Source organism: Schistocerca piceifrons, chromosome 2 (genome assembly GCF_021461385.2).
Source record: "Schistocerca piceifrons isolate TAMUIC-IGC-003096 chromosome 2, iqSchPice1.1, whole genome shotgun sequence".
Classification (NCBI taxonomy): domain Eukaryota; kingdom Metazoa; phylum Arthropoda; class Insecta; order Orthoptera; family Acrididae; genus Schistocerca; species Schistocerca piceifrons.
Window position 1 is genome coordinate 851987934 of NC_060139.1, and position 26788 is coordinate 852014721.

General features: G+C 38.9%; 1 protein-coding gene across 1 annotated transcript in view; it reads right to left on the minus strand.

Moving 5' to 3' along the window:
• LOC124772595 (trichohyalin) overlaps window positions 1-25215 on the minus strand; it is a 28428-nt gene extending 3213 nt beyond the window's left edge. Inside the window, exons 1-10 of the mRNA XM_047249334.1 lie at window positions 24896-25215; window positions 21856-22251; window positions 17207-17728; window positions 15983-16405; window positions 11328-13778; window positions 6252-7214; window positions 4247-4456; window positions 3706-3828; window positions 3071-3237; window positions 576-790 (exon numbers count right to left, since the gene is read on the minus strand). Of these exons, the coding sequence (XP_047105290.1) occupies window positions 576-790; window positions 3071-3237; window positions 3706-3828; window positions 4247-4456; window positions 6252-7214; window positions 11328-13778; window positions 15983-16405; window positions 17207-17728; window positions 21856-22107 (5326 nt within the window). The 5' untranslated portion in view covers window positions 22108-22251; window positions 24896-25215. The remainder of the gene's footprint in view (window positions 1-575; window positions 791-3070; window positions 3238-3705; window positions 3829-4246; window positions 4457-6251; window positions 7215-11327; window positions 13779-15982; window positions 16406-17206; window positions 17729-21855; window positions 22252-24895) is intronic.
• Window positions 25216-26788: the final 1573 nt, after the last annotated feature.

Consider the following 26788-nt stretch of genomic DNA (forward strand, 5'->3'; position numbering starts at 1 on the left):
TTTCTGTTGGCAGACGCTTGTATGTGTACTGTGTTTTGTGTTGTAAACACTGCATTTTCTTTGCAACTAAAGTTTTATTTTTGTGTTATTCTCTAGTTTATGGTTTATTGTTCAAGTTTATGGTTTATTGTTGCAGTATTATTTTACAGTAGGGGGCTCAAGTCAAATTCTTTCACAGAAATTTAACTGAAAACTAAAAGAGGAGAAATTACCAGAGTCCTCAAGAATTCCAAACTACTTTCCAGTTTTGTCCCGGATCAAAAAATTCCCGTATTTTTCCCAAATTTCCCAGTTGTCTTTGGGGTGCATACACCCTGAATATAAAAATTTGAGAACAGAAGAGGCACTGACCAACAGACAGGCAAATACAAAAGATAAATAGCTAACTGAGCTTTTGGACAAAGTAACAGATCATGTAGCTAACAGACACTGATCACCTTATCTATACTCTATGTCAATATGCTGCTCAACACCTTTTCTATTGTGTGAGTAATAATTCATCCCCACACAGACGTTTAAAACATAAAAAAGGGAGGGGGGGCATATAAGTACTTCAAGATGACACTTGTACTAACCAGTACATTGGGCAGCTCCTAGAAAGTTCCATGTTGGTGCAGATATTCCTTGAACATCAGCAAGATATTCAGAAAGTAATCGTTTGCAGAGGTCATCGGTAGTTAGCCGTAAAGGAGTCAACCCTTTATATGTTGCCAAAAGAGGATCAGCACCATATGACAACAACAGCCGAACAACTTCAACATGACCATTTTCTGCAGCTTCATGAAGTGGCCTGGAACAGAGAGTTTTATACATATTTTGCAAGCATATGACTAATTTTATAGATTGCTGAGAGAGAGAGACATCTCTTACAAGAGAAATATTGTAACAAACCATTTTTCCCCTTGAAGTAAATAAGCTAATTTTTAAAATATTTCAAGGCAAAAAGCTATGAAACTTCTTGAGAGATAGGAAAAGTGCAAAGTTCACCGCAAAAGACTAATTCAAGACAATATTTGCAATATTTTCATATTCTGTTCAGACAATAATGTCAGCAGAACAATTATTAACAACAGTAATGATACAAAAGTAACAATCAATCAATGTGTTGGAAGTTCAGTATTCGGGGTAGTAGTTACATACAATAACAACTAACAGGTCATACAATTTCATACAAATATATTTTATTGTCCTACAAGATAGAAAGCATGTTGTCACAAATATCGATCACAGTGAACTAACTGCAGGTCCAGAGAGTTTAGTTGAGCTACCTCAGGGCAGTGATATTTTTCGAGGCAACTCCACAGAGTTACAGCCCCACAAACGCAATCAATACCTTATATCTTACACTATTACTTGTGTTCCCTCCTTGAATGCAGATACATGTTAAAGTATTTGACCATTGTACCACAAGAAACATTGCAAAAACTGATTGTTATTCTTCCCACTCACTTCATCAGTAACATATAAATACAGGATTAATACTAACAAAATCAGCTTTTCCTGTTAAATCTATCAACTCTTGCAGTTTTATTTCAAATTCATTAAAAGTAACACTCTTTTTTGTATAATCTACGACACATAGGCATTATGTTTAATAAGAGTTGCTTCCAGTAACGAACACAAATCTGAATGATAATATAATTAAGTATGGACCTGCGAAATTAGCATTAGCAATAAATACAAATTTAGGTGTGAATTCTGCTTCAAAATGTGAAAACATGAAATTACCCAATAAATTCTATTTCCTAGAAAACTATACCCAGATGAATTATTTTAATATAGTTTGAAACAGCTTTACTTTCTGCATATGAAATTCAATAAAGTAACCAATTTTCAGTTATTGGTATTGCACAACTTCTGGTGAAGCCCAACTGGAAAGAGATTGTGGATTAGAAAATAAGACACACACACGTCTGCATGATAACAAGATTTATCAGTGAGCTTCTATGTTATGTTCTGGGGTCACATCAACTGTGGGCGACTGAATGGTCGCTGTAAGATATACACTGCTTATGACAGTGTGGGACATAGCATTTCACAATGGAGAAATATGTAAGTATGGCTGCTAGCAAAAGTTAGTATTATCGAGACACTTTACGTGTGAGTTTTAGATGAATGAGGCTTGACTTTTAGCTGCATAAGATGCTGGTAGCATTTACAATGCAGGCAATCTCATCAAGTAATTGCACAGTATCCTTTACCAAATGCTTTGAGCACATTGCTTTGATTTGAGCTGTGCACTGTTTTCTTTCCTTATTTTGAAATGAATAAAGAAATTAATCATAGTTCATCACGGAATTCGAGTGCGGCTATCACATTAGCAGAAGGTATGAGTGATCCCTATGGCTAGTGACAGTTCTGATTTTGCAGAGAAACATAATGCAGATGTAAGCTGGCTACCCTACAAGAGGGAGGCATGGCTTGTTCCCCTGCTTCATACCTCAAATCTTGGGTGGTTTAAGTTACCGCTTGTTTAAGCCTGCAACTAATTGTCACATTATGGTGTCGAAACTACAGAAACTGGAAAAACAAATCAGTAGGGATTTCGACCATACTGAGAGCCTGAAAGTGCAAATTGAGTAGGTTTAGGCTCTTCATCTACCCAGTCAGTTCTATCTGTAGCACGGTCAAGATTGGGTCACCATGGCTGTGAATGCCCACAAGACAGGGCTCTGCAATATGTTAATAAGGGCCTCTATACTACAGATTCACAATCTGTATTCTGCAGATTTTGTAATTTTCGAACTGAGTGGGAGGAAAAAAGATAATATAGTCAAATGCTTCAAATCAAAGAATGAGGTGAGAAAAAGCTGTTACTTCTCAACAGAAACAATCATTTGTTGAAAGCTTAAATAAACCCACAAGAAGGAAACAAGCAAAGACCATTTCAGAAGAAAACTGTAAAGTTTTTCTATAGAAAAATTATTTTGTCTGCACTTCTCCTCTTCCCCCACATTATCTTATCACTTACAAAGAAACACATTGATGCTAATTTTTCAACAAAACGAAAGTGAGACACTTCATAAGTTTTGGAAGGCAGACAGATAGAATTTCATGTTAATAAACATACCTGTAGCCCCCCCATGCACTGGCACTAACATCTGCACCATACATAAGCAACAGTCGTGCAATGTCCAAATGACCTCTTTGACAAGCTTCATGAAGAGGTGTGTAGCGAGCATTGTCTTCAGGAGATGGAGAATTATCAGATTTCTCCAAACAAAACGCTACTATATCCTGCACAAAATGAAATACACATTATAAGTAAAGCGAAATAGATAACAAGCAGAATAAATATGTAGATGATGACAAAATCTAAAACTGACAATAACATAATTAACACTGAGTTGAACCACACCTGGTTATTAATGTCTGCACAGTCATATACAGATGACAGTGCAAGTCAAAAAAGCAGTAGCCTACACCTTTAAAACAGGGAACTGAGGTGTCCACTCCTTTGGAACAGTGAATGCCATTTGTCTTTGTGCTTGTATTCTGTTATTTAAGTTCACGTGATATTACACAGTTAAAAAGTTAATTAAAGAGAGCTGGTTCCTGAGAAATCTGTGTACGAGCACTAAATTTCCAGTTACTTGCCTGGCAGGCAACTTCATTCAGTCTAAAGTCCATCTTTAAGTAAAACTTTTGGATTCATGCACATTTAAAATTGTTTCCTCAGTATATTAATATTAAATGTGAATTTACCGTGTAGCCCAACTTGGAAGCTCGATGCAGCACTGTCTCTCCCAAACCTTTGTTAATTACCCAGCTTTTTATCTCATTCATTATATCCTGGACAGACTGCCAGCTTGGCCGTGGAATAGGGCCCTGAAAACATAAATTTTTTCTTATTAATGACACAATATGATGGAAGTTTTTAAAATATGAAACCACTTGAAAACTCTATATAGAGCTGCTGAAAATATGGGAAGAGGGCTGCTCATGAGTCATATGAAAGTGCTATCCGGAGTTACCAAGCTTACTACCTACACTGTTTCTTTCCCCATGCATTTCTTTCCCCTTGCTATTTTAATGGGTCTGAAATTCCAGTCCAAAAAGAATGAAACATTCTGACTCAAACAGAAAAAAAACTGGTTAAAATATTGTCCTTTACCACAGTTTATGCGAACCACAGAAAAAGACTTTCAATTTTTGATCAGGATTATATCAAATACATTTATTTTAATTGCAAGCTTAAACATATAAATACAATTGGATATTACATGAATGCGATAGTGTTATCTACCTTTTTCCTATCCTTTGGAGCTTCTGCCTCAGTATTTTCCCTCTTCTGAATTTTCTTCTTCTTCCGAATATAATCAAACCCAGAACGGAATTTCCTGCGTACAGTTCTAATTTTTGGCCGCTTCTGTGAGCCTGAGGTACTTGCTGTTTCATCAGCTGCGTCTTTGTCCTGTTCGTCATGCTCACTACTAGCACTTGCTGTCTGTGAAACCTATATGAAACATGAATTTATAAATATGGTAACATAGGATGATCTTAATTATCTGAATGTGTCTTATTTTATATACATGTATCCAGAGCCACTTTACTTTCATGTTAGAACTTATTTTCTGGGACTATTTGTCATACATTAATCATGAGAACAGAACTTATAGGCATACCACGTAAAACACTTTCTTACATGTAATATTCATAATGCCATACCGGTTATGACTGGTTAAAATGCAGTACTTATGCTCAATGCCCATGTTTCATGTTCCATTTCACTAAAGTTAATGTTACATGCAACTCATTGCTTGTGCTGACATGGGAGTCACTTTGTTACCTTCCATACACATACCATCAATTGTTTATGTGAACACTACAGACTCTGTACTTGTATTGTGGAACACAATGAAAACATATACAATAATCTACACCTACATCCATTACCCTGCAAATCACTGTGAGATGCACAGCAGAAGGTACTTCTCTTTGTAGCACACTTTGCAGTCCACAATCCATTTATGTATGGAGTATGGGAAGAATGACTGCTTAAATATCGTTATTTTGTTTGCTGCAGTTAGTCTAATCTTGCCTTTAGGGTCCCTAGGAGAGCAATATTCAGGGGATTGCAGTATATTCCTAGATTCCCCACTTAATACTGATCTTGAAACTCTGTAAGTAGGCTTTCATGGTATAACTGGAACTTATCTTCAAGCATCTGCAATGTCAGGTTTTTCATTATTTCCATGATGCTCTCCATTAAGTCAAACAACCAATGACCATTTGAGCTTCTCTTCCCTGTGTGCAATCAGTATCCCCTGTTAGTCCCATCTGATACCAGCAATATTCTAGGATGCGTCACACGAATGTTTTGTAAAACCACATCCTTTGTGGAATGACTACATTTCCCCTGTATTCTACCAACAATTAAAAATCTGACACCTGCTTTGGTCACAACTGAGCTTTTGTGATAATTCCATTTCATGATCACACAAACTGTTACACTCATGTATTTCTAAGAGTTGACTGATTCCAACTGTAATTCACTGACATTCTGGATAAAGGATATCACACTTCTGTATTTTGTGCTGTGCCCAATTTTACATTTCAAAACATTTAAAGCAAGTTGCAGTCTTTGCTGGGCTACATCTAGGACTCAATGCAGGAACATGTTGGTGTATGCATCAATATTAATGGAAGGCATTTTCAACATTTTATGTAAGAGAGAGTTTCTTGTAGTACATATGTTCCTGTGTTTTTCCAAGATTAAAGCAATATGAAGATTTGTAGAAAATGGCTTCTCACATGCTAACAAAGTGTTCGCAGACCCATTCTCTACACAACATAATTATTTTTTAAAGATGAGAAATGTGTCATGAAAGTTGGCCACAATTTTTAATTTTTCCTTCTGACCAGGTTAATAAGAACAGTCTTTAACAAATGTGAAACTTTCACTGCTGGGGAAATTTTGCTATCATTCCATTCAAAGAAGAAAATAGTTTTTTCCATCATAGGAATAGGTACTTGTCTCACACAGATATGAGAAAATTATACGATGCAGGAAGTAAAGAGTCTGCAAATTTAACAATATTGCAACAGACGTAAGTACTTCAATGATACAATATTCACAACCACCCAACGATTAGTATTTGCTGCTGTTAAGGAAGAACAATTTAATAAAAATTTGCACCAATACGTCATGACTTACAAACTAACATTATATTTATCTGAAATACAAAGTCTCATTATTTCAGGAAACATTACAGAAGGAATACACGAAAAAACACAGGTGATAAAAATACCTTGTTGGCAGCCAGTACACGCAGTAAGTCATGATTGCGCACACGGCCCTGGACAAGACGGCGCTTCGAGTTGAGTACAGCCTTATTACTTCGGATGAGTGCAGCACTCCGTTCGTGGTTGTGCCCAGCACCAGGGACTGGAGGCGCAGAAGCAGGTCGTTGCTCGTCCACACCGAACACTTCCCGGATGACAGCACGTCGACGCATCACACGTGATTCGGTGCGAGTACGTGATTTGAACACTAGTGTGGCATATCGGTCACCCAAAATACCACCATTTTGGCGGAATGCCTGATGGAAGTCTGTAGGTGCTGCTTTGGGCAGCACACAGTTGGCAAGGGTTTCTTCACTGCTCTTTATTTCTTGTTTGCCTCCTGTACAACCTTTCTTGAGCTTTTTGCTAAACTTGGACACTGTAGATGCAGACGTAGTGGAAGGTAATGGCGATGAAGAACACGAAAGGTCCTTTTCCCGAATAAGGACAACAGTTGGCGAAGGTAGTAGCTCTGGGCCACTGCTGGCAGGGCGTGGTATGAGGCGGGGACCAACTTTCTGTGCTGCGCCCCTCTTTCTTGTCTTTCTCTGTAGCTTGTAACGGTCTGCCAAAACATCAGCGATAGAGCTTCCAGAACCAGTAGCTCTTGATGAAGATGGTGGTGTTGGTGTAACTGCTGAAGACACACCTACTGATTCAGTGCATGCACTATTGTTTGCACTCGCATTAACTGGTGAGGATTTTGTCGACAAAGCACTGGAAGGGAGGGGATTCCAACTGGAGCGTGAGTCTAAGTCTGAACAACTGTCTGCAGTGTAAGGGGACATTGCACGTTGCTTGTCAAGGTCAGGCAATGAGGCTGAACGTGGTGGCCGTGGGATATTGATCAGTGATGGCGGCATTCTCAGGGACTGCTTAAATCTGTACACCTCTTCTTCCCAACCAGGTCGAAACTCACTGCCTGTCGCCTGCAACATCAAAACATACGCAGCAAATTAATCAAATGTAAAGACAATTAGAACAGCTTACAACAAAATCAGAAACATCACACTGCAAAATGGCTCTCCCCTAATGACCTAAACATCAACGGGATATTAAAATAAAATCTTTCCTTTTTTTCCAGAAACAATATTTTTAATACTGGTCATCAGAGTATTCAGCAATTGAGGCCTGTAAGCTATTGTCAACAAGACCCAACTTCCAATATTATGTTATCAATTTTCTGTGATATAGAGAAGGTATCAGTGCCACATATTTTACTTATTTTTCTAATGTTATTTCCTAATAGTCCAACAGTATGTAAATTACTTAAATTACTTTGCTGTCTGCTAAAATGAATCAACAACATTCAGTTTTAACATGAATCAGTCTTCTAGTCTCTCCTGTTGGGAAAGTTGTTCATGCTAAACTTTTTCATTATATTTAAGCACTGGTCCAGTCAAAAAATTTCGTTATCACTAATCAGCATAATATCATCATTTAGACAGTTTTTAAATATTTTTCATGCAACAGAATGATGAAATCAGAATTATATGACATTTCTAAAGTCAAACTGCTTATTGATTATGAAGACTGGTGTATCATATATTTTACATCTTCCAAAGGTAAATGGCAACACTTACAAAAAAAAAAAAATGTGTGTAGGCTAATGAAACAAATATTTAAGGGGAGTCACAACAGAATTTTTTTTTCACATATTCGGATTTTTATCTCATTATAAAATTTGCAATTTTCCTTATAAACTTACATGGGACCCATTTTATTTTATTTTTTTAAATATAATCTACATCGGTTGAAAATGTTAAAATTTTTATGTGCATTACTTCAAGATCTAATAAAATCAGTAATTTTTTATATAGAAAGCTGTGGATTGCTGAGTTATAAAGGTTAAATTTTGTGTTTGTATTGATAGCACTGTCAAAAACAGTATTGTATCATTTCATAATATAAAAATGCGTTGTATGTCGAAGTGCAAATGTTTTTCCGAGGAAAAGTGACGAATAGATTGGTAAATCTCTCAAAAAGTAAAGTACGACTCCAAAATGAAGTGTTTTTAAGAAACATGGGTTTCATGGTAAAAGATTTTCGAATGAAGGGCAACATTGTGTTCAACATGTGGCTTGTGAAGTTACAGACAATGAAATACAGGCAAACTCATCAGTATCAAGAGAAACACACATTAGTGCTTCGAAGATTAAAATAAAACATTGTGATACACAGTTTTCTCAAAATGAAAGTGATGTAAATGGTAGGTTAGGTTATATTCTGACAGATTTACACATCCTAACAAGGATGTTCGGTGAATGTGTGTGTCGTAAAATATGTGGAGGGCCAGTTAGTTTACATGAAGACAGTGAAGTATCAAATGGATTAGCCAGGAAACTTAATCATTAATTGTGCCAGTTGTAAATACACTCATTCAATTAGGAATTCTGATAAGTGTAAAGATAATTATTTTGTAGTAAATGTTAGGTGGTTTTATGGATTGAGAGCTATTGGCAAAGGACACACTGCAGCAGAAACAATGTGTGCTGTAATGAATATGCCACGCACACCTTGTAAAATTGACAGGTATGCAAAATTTATTGGAACTGCTGTGGAATCTGTTGCATGTGAGTCAATAAAGGGTGCTGCAAACGAAGCTGTTGAAATAAATGATGATATGACTGACAAGCCAGTAGCTTTTGATGGCACTTCGCAGAAGCACAGCTAATGTTCTAAGGATCCTGTTGCTACAATGACCAGTGTGGGTACTGGACAGGTAATAGATTTCCAGATTTTAACCATACATTGTTATAAGTGTAAATCAGGGAATGAAGAAGGAAACACCTATGACAGAAATTATGAAGGAACAAGTGGTGGTAAGGAGGCCTCTGCAGCTATTGAAATATTTAGTTGATCTGTGAACGAAAGGGGAGTGTGTTACACTAAGTTCTTAGGTGATAGAGAATCAAAAACATGTAGCACTGTAGTAGCCGTTCAGCCTTATGGTGAGAAGATTATCGCAAAACTGGAATGCGTTGGTCATGTCACGAAGAGGGTGGGCACCAGCTTGAGGAAGTTGAAACAAAGTTTGAGAGACAAGAAACTTTCTGATGGTAAAACCATAAGTGGCAGACTGACAAACAAAATGACTGATGAACTACAGCAGTATTATTGGGTGGCCATTAGAAATAATACTGAGGATTTGTTGAAAATGAAGCAGGCAGTATGGGCTATCTTCTTCCACAGACTGTCAACTGATGAAAAACCAGTACACCACCTTTGTCTTCCTGGACCTGATTCATGGTACAATAACTGCAATGCCCACTACTCAAAACAGTTCATAGTCATAAACAGTCCACCCAGCAGCAGTCACGGATATCATAAAACCTATTTACAGAGACCTGGCAAATCCTGAGTTACTGGAGAAGTGCCTGCATGGTCAGACTCAAAATCCCAATGAGTCTTTCAATAATCTTATATGGACTCACTTACCAAAAAATGTTTTTGTTGGAATGAAGACACTAAAGTGGGGGTCAGTGATGCTGTTATTACTTTTAATGATGACAACATTGGTAGGGTGAAAGTGCTACAGCATATGGGAATTAATCCTGGCTCAAACTGCATCAGGGAACTTGAACAGATGGACAAGGTTCGCATTGATAAAGTAGGGTATGCAGCACAGTGGGCCACTAAGGAGTCCAGAAAGAAGGAAATAAGAAAAAACTTGGATAAAGATGAAGAGGATGATATACAGTAGGCCTATGGTGCACGCTGAGTGACTAAAAATAAAAAAATTAAGCATATTTAAAAATGAGTTACAGTCTTTTGAAACAAAATTGTTAAGGCTTTCGTGGCCACTTGTTGACAAACTGCCTATTGGCTTCTGTCTCGGGTTCTTCGGCCGACGTTCATCTAATGATTTTTCTGACGTTTCGCCAGCACGAGTGGCTGGCATTGTCAAAGCTTCACCCTCCATTGCCGGTGGTGAACTGGAGCCGAGCTCGCGGGCGTAGACTATATGTACCTGGCGCACCGGAAATGACCGCGGAGAAGTCCTCGGACATTGGCGCGCCAGGTACATATAGTCTGCGCCCGCAAGCTCGGCTCCAGTTCACCATCGGCAATGGAGGGTGAAGCTTTGACAATGCCAGCCACTCGTGCTGGCGAAATGTCAGAAAAATCATTAGATGAACGTCGGCCGAAGAACCCGAGACAGAAGCCAATAGGCAGTTTGTCAGTCTTTTGAAACTTTAGAAGCCGTTCCTGAAAATTTACCTTTTCTGTTGCATTTTCCCCTAAATCTCAGAAACCACTTTGAGTAGCATATTCAAATTTTGAGGGAATAATAACATACATATCCTGAGTCTACTGAACTAAAAGAAGAACATAATATTATGTATAATTAAAATTATTTAGGATAACATGCAAAAAAAGTAAACAAAACTTTAACCAAGTAATTAAAAAATTGTATTTCCAAAAGCAGGGGCTGAAATGCAATTATTGCAGTTCAGTAGACTCGGAACATACAGTTTAATGTCCTGTAAAAGTTTCATGTCAATGGCTACAGTGGTTCCTGAAATACAGGGAAGCCAAGTCCCTAAATTTAACATTGTCGGGATAGGGCGTTCCAACTAACGAAACTTACTAATTTTTGGAAACAAAGCAATTATCTTTCTCTTCAAAGAAAAAATAAACTAAAGAACCTAAAGATATGTTTAAATGCTATTATTTGGTCAATAAGAAGGACTTAAAGAAATACTTGCAATTGTGAATTACACGAGGACACACACACACACACACACACACACACACACACACACACACACACACACACAGAGAGAGAGAGAGAGAGAGAGAGAGAGAGTCTGATGCATCGCATTACAAAATGAAACACTGTTGAAGATTCACTTTTTGTATCATTGTTCCTGAATTAATTTGTTAAATATAATATTACTTTGCCATAGAAATAAGACTATTCAACGTACCAAGTATAGGATTCATCTATCAGGTACAGGAATCATCCATCATATCTACTCAATCAAATATGTGTATGTGTGAAAAATGTGTAATAAGAGAACTGAGATGAATTTACTTACTGATTTCTGCCGCTGTCGTTTCTGAGCACCTCGCAGGCCTTTCCTCCTCCTCTTGCGTTTCTTTTGTCTCTTCTGGTGCTGCTGAGGTGCTGGAGCAACAGGGGGATCTTTGGATCGCAGGCGTGTCCTAGGCGGCTCACTGGCCGTCTCATCCTCTGAGCCACTGCTACTGCTGTGGCTAATGCTACCTCCTACACTGGTGGCAGCCTCACTCGCAACAGAGGCATCGCGCTGACCACCAAGCCCCAGGCGGGCTTTCATCTCAGCCAGACTGATCTCGTCCTCACCATCCTTCTCGTCAATAGCTCCAGCACTTCGGGGTCGTTGGTGGAATCTCAACAAATCCTTCTGCTGCTGTAGTTGCCTTTTCCGTGGTCGACCTCGCTGCCGTGCAACTAATGGTGCATCTTCGTCAGAATCACATTCTTCATGTTCAGACACTGTACTTTTTTCCACCTTTATCATTGTTAAATCCTTTTCAAGTTTCACTACTAAAGTACCACGATTATTCAAACCAGTCAGTGAGCTTTCTTTCTCATTTATTAGTTTCCTCACCTTCTCCTCCTTAACATCAGATTTTTCTGTCTTCTCATTTGCCAATTTAGAATCCTTCTCTGCTGTCACCGTCTTAAGTTCTACCATGTCAGTCTCTCCTGTGTCTGGTCTTATATCCTTATCTTTCAATGGCTTGACATCATCATCTTCCTTCAGTGCACATGTTTCGCTTCTACTTTTCCTTCTACTGAGTGCTTCTAAACTCTTTTTAACATCTTTACTCTGATCTCTTTCAACATCTACCTCATCATCACCTTCCTTTGACTTCCTTTTTGGCACCTTTGAAATCTTCAAAATGTCTGATTTCGTTCTCTTCTTTGTTGCTTCTTTTCCTGAAATTTTATTGTCGCCTTCCTGCCACTTTTTCACAGATGTAGTTTCCTCATTTCCTACTTGTGCACACTGCTCTTCTACTACCTCTACCTTTGTTTCGTTTGTGTCATTCCTGAGCTCTTCCTGTTGCTGGTCTTCTGGCTGTTGCAAAGTCTGTTTCATTACAGCTTTCCAGTGCTGTTTCACCTTCCTTGGTTCCTTCATTTTCTTCATTTCATCCTTTCTCCTAGTACCATCTCTCATCGATTTTCTGTCCTTCCCACTTTTCCTAAACCCATCTCTACCCGACTTCCCACTCGATTCCTTATCACTGGGAATGTTTATACCTTCCTCACGTAGTACTTTCCTCTCTACCAGTTTGACTAACCTTATCACACCATCATTGACAATCCTATATTCACTTCTGATGGGATCTTCCACAGGAGTTGGTCTTTCTGGGGGCAGTGACGGTGGTGGAGCGACAGAGTCGTCTTCACCTTCGACATCTACAGTTATACCCTCTTCATCATTATCGGGCCTGTCGTCGGCATCTTCAGACTGCTCAACCCTTTCGAGCTCCTCGGGCGGTATCTGCAGAATATTCTCAACCTGCAACACACGCTCAACGCACCCCTCAGCCTCTGCTGCTTCAGCAGCAGTAACAGCAGCTGTTGCAGGTTCCACGGTATATGCCTGAAGTGGTTGCTGGGTGTCAATCTGGAAGTATGGTGCTTCATTCTTCCCACCACGTATAATATTGCCCAGGCCAGCCAGTGGACCAATAGCATACCTTCTGCGAGATTTGGAAGGACCCTTCCGTTTCACACGGTCTGACCCAGATCCTGAACGCAGTTGTTCGAGGAACTGCTCACAGGTGTTTGACCACTCTGGATCAGCAGATTCAGCTGCTGTGTTATCAGCACTAACCTTATCAGTATTTTCATCTGTTGTCTGCTCTTGCTGCTGCAGCAACTGCTGTTGTTGTTGCTGCTGTTGCTGTTGTTGTTGCTGTATTTGTAATTGTTGTTGTTGTTGATGATGATGATGATGATGATGATGTTGTTGTTGTTGTTGCTGCTGCTGCTGCTGTTGCTGCTGCTGCTGCTGCTGCTGTTGGGTATAATGTTGGTGATGATACGGATGGTGCCCTGCTGCTTTTGCACTATTGGCCATCGATTTACGGTCTCGGCGCAGTTCGTCCAGAGTCTGCCTCTCAAGCACGGGCATCTCACTATCACTGTCGCTGTCACGGAAATCAAACACAGAAGTCTCCGAGGAGGAACGTAAGCCTGATGGATCATTACGGGCACTCGCAAGAGAAGTGCCATGATTGTCTTCTCCCATATGTCCACCTGATGAGGAAGATGAATCATGAGGACTGAACAGCCGTCGACGTGGTGGACCCGAAGTGGGTGTGGTAGCTGGCGGCACACGCTCACGTGTTAACTTCGGTGGGCTGCCCTGCTGTGGGGGTGGAGGTGAAAACAGCTGTGGAGTGCCACGAGGAGAAGGGCCTGCTGAGCTGGTCGCACTGCCTGGTGTTGGTGAACGGAACTGTAGTTGCTGCTCCAAGTTTTGACCCACCTAGAACCAAAGAACTTATATCAATATATAACAGCAAAGCACATTGTTACAAGAGAATTGGAATCTGGCACACTTATTGCAGAAGTTTCAAGCTGCCTCAAAGAGTGTAAAACCTGACTACTCATTGGTAGTCACACTCACACAAAACCCACCATACCAGCCACAACTAGCCACCCAATAAAGATAGACAATTATAATTCACTGTAACTCCACAATCACTTACCTGTTATTTTAGGATGATGTAATGACTTTCTGAATATTCAGATGACTGTTCCTTACGTAAAAATACAACAGAATTCCAGTCACCATCAAACTTTATTTCCAAACTATTTTCAATATTATTGATAACTGTTTGTCAATAAGATGCCTTTTACTTTCAAAGGAGCACATAAATGTAAAGTCTGGTGAAAACTGTGGAAGTAATCGATCTTTTATTACTCTACCCTAAAGCATTCCAAGCAAGATTATGAACTGATGCGACTATTTTACATGAGAAAGGAAAGAGGTTTTATTTAATTAACAAGTAATTTCTTTCATGTCTCGTTCCCTTAAACCAATGAAAGACTGCAGACAGATGAGATTTCCTAAATGCCAAATTCAGTAATATCAAGCCACCAGACTGAAATTCAAGCACACTAAAAAATCGCTATAGCCACCATATTCGTTGCAAGAGAACAGCAGCTGAACTGATACTCAAATCAATTCTAATATAGGCCTTTCATTTATTTTTCAGTCCCAGTTGTACATTTTTAACAGTAAGTATGGAAAGTCTACCCATTCCCACAGACCAAATATTCCCCACAACTGAAAAAAAACTTTCTCTCAACTGGAGCAGATGTCCCAAGCAAAGAAATCACTAACTTAACCATTTTAGAAATATTACAACATGAAATATCTATCTTTTGAAACACCTTAAAAATTTCTTTGAACTTCTCTTCAATAATATCTAGTACTTTCTCAGAATTTGACCACAACCTACACTGTGTTTTTGAATTATCCACAACTAGTGCACTCTCTTCTAAATCACATTAGGCAATTTCAGTTCATTAATTTATTCGCTGCAACATACTAACTTTATCAGAAGAAGTCCTCTACAATTCTTAAACGCCAGTAGGTTAACATCGCTGAACGGTGAACGGTGAGACAAAAAAGGAATATAGATAAAATGATCAAAAACCTGTAGACGAGTTCCTTTTCACACACACACAAAAGCAACATAAACACATTGCCCCTGTTGCATTGCCAAATGTGAGAAATTGGTGGTGGAACCACCCTGCCTCACCACTGATATCAGTGGAGAGGCACCACCATAACAAAATATCTAAAATGAGGTGTCGAACAAATAGGTCTAAAAAGAGATTATCCTCACCAGTCATAAAATTCTCAATCCCTGATATTTTTGTAGCCCTGGACAGTGTTAAAAAACTAGAACTGCCCAGCTAATCCCAAACATACTGCAAGCCTAAATATAGAACCTTCCGTAGTTTTTAACAACTACAATTTGACAAAACCCACAACAACTCATTTTAGGTAGGATGCTGAGATTGCCTGCCCTTTTCACAGTGCAGCGATAGAACAAAATTTAGTCACTTCTAAACCTTTTTGGGTGGCAATCAATCATGAACATCAGCTGACAAATTAGTGTACCAAAAGTAATGAGAGCCTTGTCAGAAATCTTATTAGCCATTGCTTTCTGTATATCAGAAACATTTCTCCTCTTTTTATGAGCAGTAATATAGCATGTGTGCTGGTAGTCCACTACACTGAGCAAAGTAATAATGATGCTCAAATGTACAAACACTGAAATTGTGCCACAGTTTTTGGAAATAAAGCAGAACTACGTAGCTCAAAAAACTGTAGTACAGATTACAAAATATTGTATTAAATTTGCAGAATGTCAATCTGAGTCATTTATTTATTGCAATAAAAACTTTACCAGTAATGTTAGGATTAAGGGTCTGAATGAACAGACAAGGCAGAGCAGTGATAGCATCTTTCTAATACTTCTTACGTACAGAAATGACTCAATGAAGAAATCAGAGAGAGACTTAATCGATTAAGTGAAATCCATCAAAACTGAAAAAAACTTACTCAAATGGCATGAAATTACTTCTCAGCCCATTAATGTACTCCCTATTTTGCTCAGATGTATTAAGGACACACCTAGTTGAAATTCCAGATGCACTAATCCTATCACTCCATACCTGCTTCAGTTCAGCCTTTGTGCGTATCCTTGCGAGGTTTGCAGCCGTGTGGTCAACCTCTGTTGCAGTGTGATCGAGACAGACCGAATCGACTGCCTTAGGGAGGTGCAGTTTGTAGGTACCCGGAGGTTCTTGCATCTGTGCAGATGGCTGAGTCTGCTGTTGTTGCCGGAGCTGCTGCTGCTGCTGCTGCTGCTGCTGTTGTTGTTGTTGCTGTTGCTGCTGCTGTTGTTGTTGTTGTTGCTGCTGCTGCTGCTGTGATGGTGGTGGTGGCAGCTGTTGTGCCTGGCGACTATTCTGCTGTAGTTGATTCTGCAGCTGACTGATACGAGCTTCCTTCACTTCCAGGCTGGTGCGCAATATGCTTATCACGTGCTTGTCAACTATGCCCTGGGCAGTTGTCATAGGAGCCGAAGCTCTCACCTGTTCATCAAAATATTTTTAAGTGAAATGAATTAAATACCAGTTAACACTGCTACAGTATGTTTAGTTTTACACAATCCACTCAGTATTGCATCTCACATTTTCAGAAGTACTCAAGTAATCTATCAATGATTAGAGAAAGCTGCAAAATCTTTGGATCACCAAGAATTAAAACTACCACATACTTCTTGTTTCTGTGGGTACGTGAGGACTTACAGTCTCTGAATTCAACATTTCAGCAACACTTCAAAGAGAAAAACAAGTATGGAGAGGTACAAATGAAGGAATTTCTTTGGAAGTACAACAAAACAGTAAAACATATTTAAGACAAACTTGAATCACAGTGTTGTGATTGGTTTAGGTAAGCTGGTGTACTGTTTCTAGGTTTTTGATAAGGTGGTCATTAAAACCATTGCATAAAATACTGAGACAAAATATTTAAAATATGGTAAAATAAAATGTCCACCTACACTAATTCAAACAACAAAATACTCTCTCTCTTCATATACATAGAACATTTTGCAATGTGTGTGTCCCACTAAACTATAAAATAGAGGGCAGCCCTGTAATAATGTGATACAGAAACAGACATTTTAATTAATTTTTCCCTTTCATTTAAAAGTTGATGATAATTATGAGGTGGGCACCCAAAAAAGTTTTTGTGGAGAGCAGTATGATCCAAGTTTCTCATGTTAATACATACATATCTGCATAACACAAACACAGTCAAGGGCATACATACCACCAAAGGCTACCAGTTTGGGCATTATTAAACTGTCTCAATTACAAGAGTCAACAAACCTGCTGCTGTTGCTGTTGCTGTTGCTGCTGCTGCTGCTGCTGATGGTGATGCAATGATTGCTGGTGCTGTGCCTGTGGCAGTGATCCAGCCAAAAGCTTCTGCAGTGAGTGGCCTGTCTGGTACTGGTAGTTAGGTCCAATACCGCCATATGGCATGACAGGTTGCTGGTGCACATTCTGTTGATGGTGTTGATGCTGCACCTGCTGTTGCTGCACTTGCTGCTGCTGTTGTGCCTGCTGATGCTGCTGTTGAGACTGGACAACATGGTTGTGGTGAGGATAGTTGTGCCTGCCATTCATCTGCACCTGGTGTTGCAGACTTATCTCTGACTGAGATTGCTGCTGTTGTTGCTGCTGCTGTCGTGGGCCATTGTAGGAATGGATACGCTGCTCTATCTGCTGCTCGATGGCAGTCCTCCAAGAGTCCAGGCGAGGAACTTTAGCTACCGTATGCTGCCGCGTGTCTGACACGGATGAACATGAGGAACGTTTTTGGCCTGTAGTGGCAGAGTGATCTCTGGCCTGAAAAGAAAGAACATTTACAAGTGTTGTTCCCACCACTTGAAACACATCTCTTGGGAACATTGATGACAAAAAGTGGAACTAACAAACTTTAGTGCTGTATTTGCCAATAAATAATTTTGGTCATCACATTAATGCGATCTAGCATCATTTCTCATCTTACTCAATTCTCAAACATGCAGGAAAGGATGAAACAATGAATTTCTGGACATGCATCTATCAAAATATTTCCTCACTACTGATACCGAAAGCAAAACTTAAACAATAAAAATACTGTAATCCAGCACACTCAGGAAGTTAGGAATCACACTGACATTTGCCAGGAATATACCATGATACATTTAGCTGTGCCAAAATCTACTCAATCTCTATCAAGCACAGGTACAGTGAAATTCAAAACAGATATAACGATTACAAACAACTACAGCTATTTAATTTGTAGTCATACATCAATAATACATACAGATAATGTAAACAAAAGTTTGGAATTTCAATTGCTGGTGAAGCGCATTGAATAAGAAGTCACGCACAAGTGGTGATATGTATGTGAATAGTTCCATATCATACATGAAAAAGGCAGATTCCGTACAGATGGACTTGGTTGAACAATGGCTGATGCCACAGTTTGATATGGTTTTCATGGGGTACATCTTTCCACAAGATAGAGCACCACCACATAAAAGTATGAAGGTTCACACTTTTAAATTAATGTCTTCCAAGCTGTTACACTGGTTGCACTGAAAATGATGACACTGTTCTCTTGGCCACCCAGATCCATGGACCTGATACTCATGAACGGCAACCTGAAATTGTAGCATCTATTTTTGGTGAAGAAGAAGAAGAAGAAGAAGAAGCAGTGATCACCAAGCTTTTCGACTGGAATGTTTAGTTTTGCAAAAACTTCAACAGCTTTTTTTCCAAAATGGTTATTGCCTGTTTTCTTCTTTTGGCTCTATTTAAGCTTTCAACAAATGTTTGATTCCACTGAGAAACTGCAGCATTGTCCCATTTGTGAACTCTCAGTCATTCTCGGACTTAAGATGTTTTTTTGACATATTTCTTTTGCCACACAATTTAATAATTACAAAATCTGCAGAATAATGATTTTGACCCTGTGTGGGCATATGATCCATATATGACAATGTTACAGATAGAACCAACAAAGTATGTAACATAGAAGTACAATCAAAAATAAACTCTGTTCGTACATTAGGGAAAAGTTTCAGTGTAGTCAACATATACCAACAGGTTTTGTTTTGCAATCACTATACTGCAAAGTGCAAATAAACAGCCTACACACATGTTCAGTGTTTCTGCGAATGCAGAACTGACACACAGTCATAGGGATCACAAATTTCTTCTGGTGTGATGAGGGTCGTAATCAAACTCCGTGATGAAACAGGATTAGTCTCTTGATTCATTTCAAAATAAGAGAAGAAAACAACGGGCACCACACAACACACAGCTACCACGCAACTGCTTGCTGAGGTTGGCAGTATCATAGAAGAGGTAATTCAGGTTCGCCTCTCCCAATGATTGATGCAATCACAATTCGCAATACATGCCACCTACAGCTGTCACGTTAAAAGTGTCCACATTATATTAAGTTATAAATTTAGCTAGCAGGCAAACTTATGAATTTCTTTGTTCTGAGAGCCAGATCTCACGGTTGAGTCCTATGTTGCCTTAGGTGGCATGTATCTTACACACCATTCAACTGCCCACGATCAGCAAGGCAGCAGGGCATTGAGAACATTGGTACACCTGCGCATTTGCACACTTCTTATTCTGCAAACACTTTCTTATACACATTAACATTCCAAATTAGGCTTTGCCAGATGACGTGCAATACCACTAAACAAAAATTGGTTTCATTTTCGATATTTATACACAGAAAATAAAGCTATTTTAAATTACTCTGTTAAAATAGTTTATCTAGATACAGTTCACTATTTTATTAAGTAATTTAGCAATTTTGCATTTTCAGGCCAAGTTCACACATATATTCGCTCAAATGCATGTTTTTCAGATGCCTACTCATTAGTCTTTGTATGGGGGTATGAGACAGATATTGATACAACCTTCGGCAGAAACAATTATAAACTCAAAACTTTTATTTCTAATGTGCTTGAGTCGGCTACTCCACTTCTGCTTCAGACTGTATGGTATGAAATGCATAGTCAATTAAATGTTGTCAGTGTGATCAAAGGGAATGAACACCTGTGAGGTATGCAAAAAATACTGTATTCTCTGTCATTCTCATCAGTGTACTGCTACACTTTAAACAGTTATAGCCATTTATAATTGCTATATTCGTTTTGAACTGTCCTGTATTTCTCAGTTCTACAGCCAGTGCCAACTGCACAACAGAGGAAAAAATGAAGCAACAAATGAACGAAGTACATTAAAAAATCAATAAAAATAATTTACAAATGTCCTATAAACGAACATGAACTCAGTTCTGAAATGGGAGTTTGTTGTAGAAAGAAAACGAAACTATACAACAAGAAAGAACATTTGGGATAGAATGTGTAACACTGGTGATTGGGGAAATCAAGTCATGGACTGAGGTTAGTGCAAGAGCAAAATAAAAATAATTTTTTGAGAACATTTCTTGTCACAAACAACACCAGTCTGGCCAAAATGGATTAAAAATAAATTTGGCTGCAATAAAATATTCATACACAATGATTATCGGTGTCAGTCAAAATGCAACATCTTCAAACTGTTTATTACATGATGGTAGGTGGCGGTGGAGAACAGAGCAGGTATTGCGACTCCACAAATGTCAACTGCAGCTGATGTTCATGGAGTCACAAGACCTGCTCTGTTCTCTGCTACCACCTACCATCATGGTATAACTGGGCTGAAGATGGTCACATTCTGATCGAGACCAGTAACCTTTGCAAATAAATACAATATTGTAGTCAAGACTGTTTTTAATCCATTTTTAAAGCAAAATAAAAGTTTTACCACTATACTGAACAACATATTTGCCCAGAAGAGGAGAGAAAAGTTGGCAGTTGGGGTGCTGTCTGTATGGAAAAATTCTTCAGCAATGTCAAAATAATATTAAGAGAAATGGATTTAAACTTATTAAGGTATAAAAAAATTATATTCTGATAATGCGGGATTTTATTAATTACTGACTGATTGTGAATGCATGTTGACAGAGGTAAATTTCACATCAGAAAGTACTGCAATGAAAGGAATAGGAATGAAGACTTTTAAAGCAGAGTAAAAAATGACAATGAAGACAGTGTAACCATTGCACAGTTCAGCATCTGATGGGAAGCCAAAAAGACGTGAATACAAGTCATAAGGAAGTTGGAGATTTTATTCGAATGAAGAGAGTCTAGTAATTTATAAGAGACAGTCAATTGAAAAGGAGATAAAATTAAGTATGTTTATTATTACAAAGTAATCACTATAACTGTTAATACATTTACCCCACCGTGAGACACATCTGTCAATGCATTCAGGGAAAAATGTTAGCTGTTACCTATGGAACAATGATTGTACACAGGCACTCACCTCTTCATCCGAAACGAAGTGTTGGCCACAAATGTCTTTCTTTGGGCTCCAAAAATATGAAAATTAGATGGGGAGATATCAGTACTGTACAGAAGATGTGTACAGGCTTCCCAGCGAAACTTCTGCAGCATACTCTAAACAACTCTCACACACATCATGGTTGTTTTGAATATGGTGCAAAGTTTTGCTGGGAAGCCCTCTAAAGCATCCTCCATACAGTCCTGATCTCTTCCCATCCAATTTCAATATTTTTTAGCCTTGAAGAAAGGCATTCATGGCCGTTGATTTGCTTCAGATGAAGAGATGCGCATCTGAGGACAACCGGGGTCCGTAGGCAACCACAAAAATTTTTCCATGAAGGCACTGACCATCCTGTCTCACCGAGGGCAAATGTGTTACAATTAATGCAATTTCTTTTGAAATAACAAACAGTTAACTAACTTTTTTCCATCTGTCTCATTTTCATTTGACTGCCCCTTACAGGAATAATTACATGAATGCGATCTACTATGCAACTGTAAAATGAAGTAGCCTATGCCTGTGGTCTCCATACAAAGTACAAACCTCAACAGATATAATAAACTTCACATTACCTGTGCATAGGATGCCACACCCGTTGCCTGAGTCCCATACTCAGTGCGATTATAGGATTCAACAGAAGTAGCTGCCCTCTTAGAGGAATCATAGCCAGGATAAACAGGTGTAGAATATGGCACTGCCCTTTGCTGTGGGACCTGCACCCCATAGTAGTGAGACTGTTTGTTCAAGTCATAAGCTGAGGATGGAGCAGCAGAAGTGGCTTGTTGGAGAACAGAAGCAGCAGCGGCCTTCTTGAAGCTTCCCATGTGAGGAAGGGTTCCACTACCCTGCTGCTGCTGCTGCTGCTGCTGCTGCTGAAGTTGTTGTTGTTGCTGCTGCTGCTGCTGCTGCTGCTGCTGCTGTTGTTGATGCTGTGCACTGTACAGTTGATGCTGGGAACTGTTACGGCTCTAAAAGAACACCAAGCACACAAGGTAAGAACACCCACTACAATAAATAACATAATTATGGAGGAGAAATAATACACCAATTTCCTGATGGAAACCACATGCTGCATCCATCAACAATGAAACACAACTGCATACCATTCAAATACTCTTAGAAGACTCTGGTGGCTGACCAGTGTAGATGAGTCAACAGAAATCACATAACAGTGAACAGTTACGCTTTATGGCCACTGCCAGTGTTAGTTTGCAGACAATACTGTATCTAGGAAGTCTATGTCTACCAAACCAAACGTGGCATGTGAAACTAACAATCATTGAAAAATATCTTCATTCTGACTGGGTCCATATCTACGATGAACGTTTTAGATGATTCTGAGATGCCTTCAGCTGACATTTTCTTTGATGGATGTAAAATTGTACCATTTTGGCTTTAGCCTATTTTCAGGTATCAAAAACTGAAACACTGTACACTGAATGCATTAATATCACTTATGAGTTAAATATAAAAACAAGTCATATCCCAAAATATACTAGGAGACATATAACTAACTTTAAACAGCATTTGTTAATACCTCTTTGCTCCTATGTTGTAATTATGACTGCATGTTATAGTCATAAAGTAAATTCAAAATTTTTTTTCATTTTTATGAGAGCACATTACTAATCAGTAGTTGCTGCAAAGCTATGTTTCCTAGTAATGTATGTTAAAGACATCAACTTTATATAGAGCTTTTCAAAAACTGCTGATAAGTAAAATGCCCTGATAATAATGAAAAATATTTCCAATTTATTTTATGGCTGTTACATGCAGTCATAAATATAATAACTACAAGAGAGGAGCAAAGACATACGTGGCGTAATGTAACAAATCTTCTGTTTTATAATCCTCAAAGCCTATGTTTGGGTATGATGTGTTGTTACATTTAATCTGTAAGCGATATTAATGCATTCAATAAGTAATGCTTGTATATTATACCTGAAAATGGCACTAAGCCAAAATTTTAGTCATACATCCAATAAAGAAAATGTCAATTGAAGGCATCACAAAATCATTTAAAAAGATCACGGAAATGTTGGTGTACAGGAACTTGTAATCTCTTTTACTGCACACACGAGACACATTAAACACGGTGTCACCAGCTAGCTAAGGCTAATACTGATTGAAAGGCATTCAGTACTGATCAATGTATTTCAATTTCAAGACTTCAATTTGAAGACTTCATTTATAGCAGCCACATCATTATGATGAATTCTCTATTCAATCTCATTACATTATGAGCACAGATAAGAACGAACAGAAACAAGAACAATCATCAAGCAATATAGTTTTTTATTACAATTCTGTTTCCAACAGAAAAATGAAACGCAGTGACACACTCATCAACCCAAATGCTAGTAATACCACAATGCTTGAGGATATCTCATTTCCTTCTGTCACTTCTGTTCATCCACAGTTCTACAGTTTAACACAAAATGCAATGCAATATAATTTAGCATTTTACACTCACAAGAAGTGTTCTCAGAGTGAACATCAACTGAAGTATTAGAAAAAATGCAAACCTGACAGAGATTAAATTCACAGTTTGGGGTCTAGCAAATACACATGGAGCAACGAAAGCGATGTTATGCAAAATTTATGCACGTTAAAAATTATAGCATAAGAAAATGAAATTTTGTAAGAAAACTGAAGACGTTAACAGATTACTAGGCACTGTTATGTTAACAACAGAAATACAGGTCATTACAACAGTCTGTATATTGTTGTATTTTCATTTTAGTAACATGCAAGATATTACATACTGTAACGAAAGGAAAGCTTTACAGAATCAAAATTACATCCCTGCAGTGAGTGTCCTGAAATTTTTTAATCCCACTTTTTTTCCTAATTTTTAATACAATGCCCTATTTGAATGTTCAAAGCCACAACTGGTATATAATGCTTAAAATTGACAATCGGATACAGTATCACGCAAATCCGTGGAATGTACGCTAACGCAAGTATTTTATAGGGCCTAGAACAAGTTAATATAAAAATGCTCTAGCAACATGCTCTTTATACCATATGCAAACTATGCTTGTCTGTACATATTTATAAAACGTATTATAATCATGTTGGGAACAGCTAACACTTGCAAAAACAAAAGAGAAGTGTAAATTGACAGCGAGAAAACAAATTTTAAATTCTGAATTTTAAGTAGGCTAGCCTATCTGTGGTCAATACATAAACAAACAGCGCAAAAATGTTTAGTGCATCCTTTACTAACTACATTACATCATCCTAACTGCATGAACTTTTGTGAACACATTGCTCCCATAAAAGTGCCTGCAGAAAAGGAATGTGTACGGAACTGCAAGTGTTACATAAAAAAGGATTCTCATTCAGCTATGAGGCAAGACAAAAGTTACGATCCAGGTTTGAGACAGTTATGAACAAACTGTAGTTAGGTAGGGTTTATTCCAAAACTCATAGACAAATTGTGTGTCACATAAAGCAATTTAAAGCCCCAGATCTGGTCCCCAACAAGCAAGACTGTTTTATATTTACGATCTCTGCACCAAAAGCGCTAACTGCCTTGGCTCGCACGTGCCAACACCTGGGCGATTCTGATATAGATGAGAATAATTGAGTGAGAGAACTTGCTGTTACCTGGAGGTGGTTTTGCTGGAGACGCTGTGCGTCGTAAGTGTGGTGTGGGTGTTGAGCAGAGCCAAAGTTGGGCACAAAGTCGACCTTATGTGCAGCAGATTGTCGCCCACGAGGGTCAATGGTGGGGTATGCGACACTGGAGGGCAGCTGCAGGGGTGGCAGCTGCACCTTGGCACCGTGCAGAGCCGCTGCCAGGTCGGGGTCATCCTTGGCAGTGGAGTCGGCCGACTGACGCACTGTCTTCACTGACAGGTCCAGTGGTGACTCACGCTTGCTGCGGGCTCCCGCACCGGCACGGCTCGCGTGCGTTGCCGGCTGGACCTGCTGAGAGGGAGCGACCTGGTGACTGCCGGACGGGACGAGGGGTGCGGGTGCTGGCACTGGCGCAACCACAGGGGTGGGCGTTGCAGCTGACACTGCACCACCCGCCGACGACGAAGAAGACGAGGATGCAGATGCCGAGCGCTGCGGCTGCACCTGGTGCTGGTGCTGGTGTTGGTGCTGAAGCTGGTGTTGGTGGCCATTGGTCAGCACTGTTGACACGATGGCACTAGTGTGCGGACGTGTAGCTTCGTAGTATGCCTGTCAGCACAACATTCAACAATTAACACAGTGTGTCAAAAACGTCAGACCATGGTAATGTAGAAAATACAAATTAACTACCTCATATTTAAATAAAGCCAATGGTCAGGCTGAGTTGCCAATGTTAACTTAAATATTTTTGAAATAGTTGAACATACCGTAATAAGATTAAAAGTCAGTGATAGCATGCAAGGGGAAAAGTGTTTTAAAGTATGATCAGTCTCACTATCTTTAACCTGAACAGATTAAATAACACTTTCATCGTCGTCATCACCACCACCACCACCACCACCACCACCAGCTGTGATTTTAAGTCAATTCATCAACAAATGTGATATGCCATACAAACATATTATATTTATTTACTGATATTTTTTCTTTAAATAGGCTGTATTTATTACAAGAGTCTACATGTCTACTGCTGAGATTATTATTATTATTATTTTGGCCTTTATGTTGATGAAACATTGTCTCACACAACACACTTTGGTAAGAGAACACAATAAAATGAGTTGCAGTATGCATTTACCGTGTAGTAAGTACAATGCACAAGACATTGATGAATGCACACTACTTTGCACAGTGCAAACAAAGGAGAAGTGGGAAAAAAGACCAAAATTTGCTGACTGTAGTGATATATAGACTATTTCATGAATAAATACAGCCTAGTTAAAGGAAAAAAAATTCACTAAACAGTTTTGTGCATGAAACTGGCACTAGTCATGGCAAATTCTTATAAAATTTAATGGTCCCGTAAGGCATCATCACTAAACTACTTTCCATCTCCAGCACTTAGAATTTATTGTCCACACAGTTTAAACAAATCCATGGGTGGAGTTAGTTATTTCTAACATTATTTCCAACAGCTATCAACTCATAAAATAAGTTCAACAATATGTCAACATATCAGTTGCTTATGTTGTTGCTCAAAAAGGAGTTACTGAACACGAAAACAGTTTGCAACTTGGGTGGTGGTGGTGGTGGTGTGGGGGGCAGCCAGCAAGCAGCTTGCCTAACAATGCTCTGCATTTACTTACAAGAGAGACAGCACAGTGAGAATGTGGTGCTGCAAAAAGAACACAATGCATCTACATCCACATCCATACTCTACAAGCCACTGTGAAGTGTATGTCTCAGGATACTTGCATTTATATCACAAGGTTTTCTTCTCATTCCATTTGTGTAATTCTAGACCGCGGGAAAAATAGCTACTTACATATCTCTGCACATATAGTGCCTAATTAGTCTTAAATTTATCTCTACAGTTCCTACAGGAGCAATAGATACAGGTCAGCAGAATATTCTTAAATT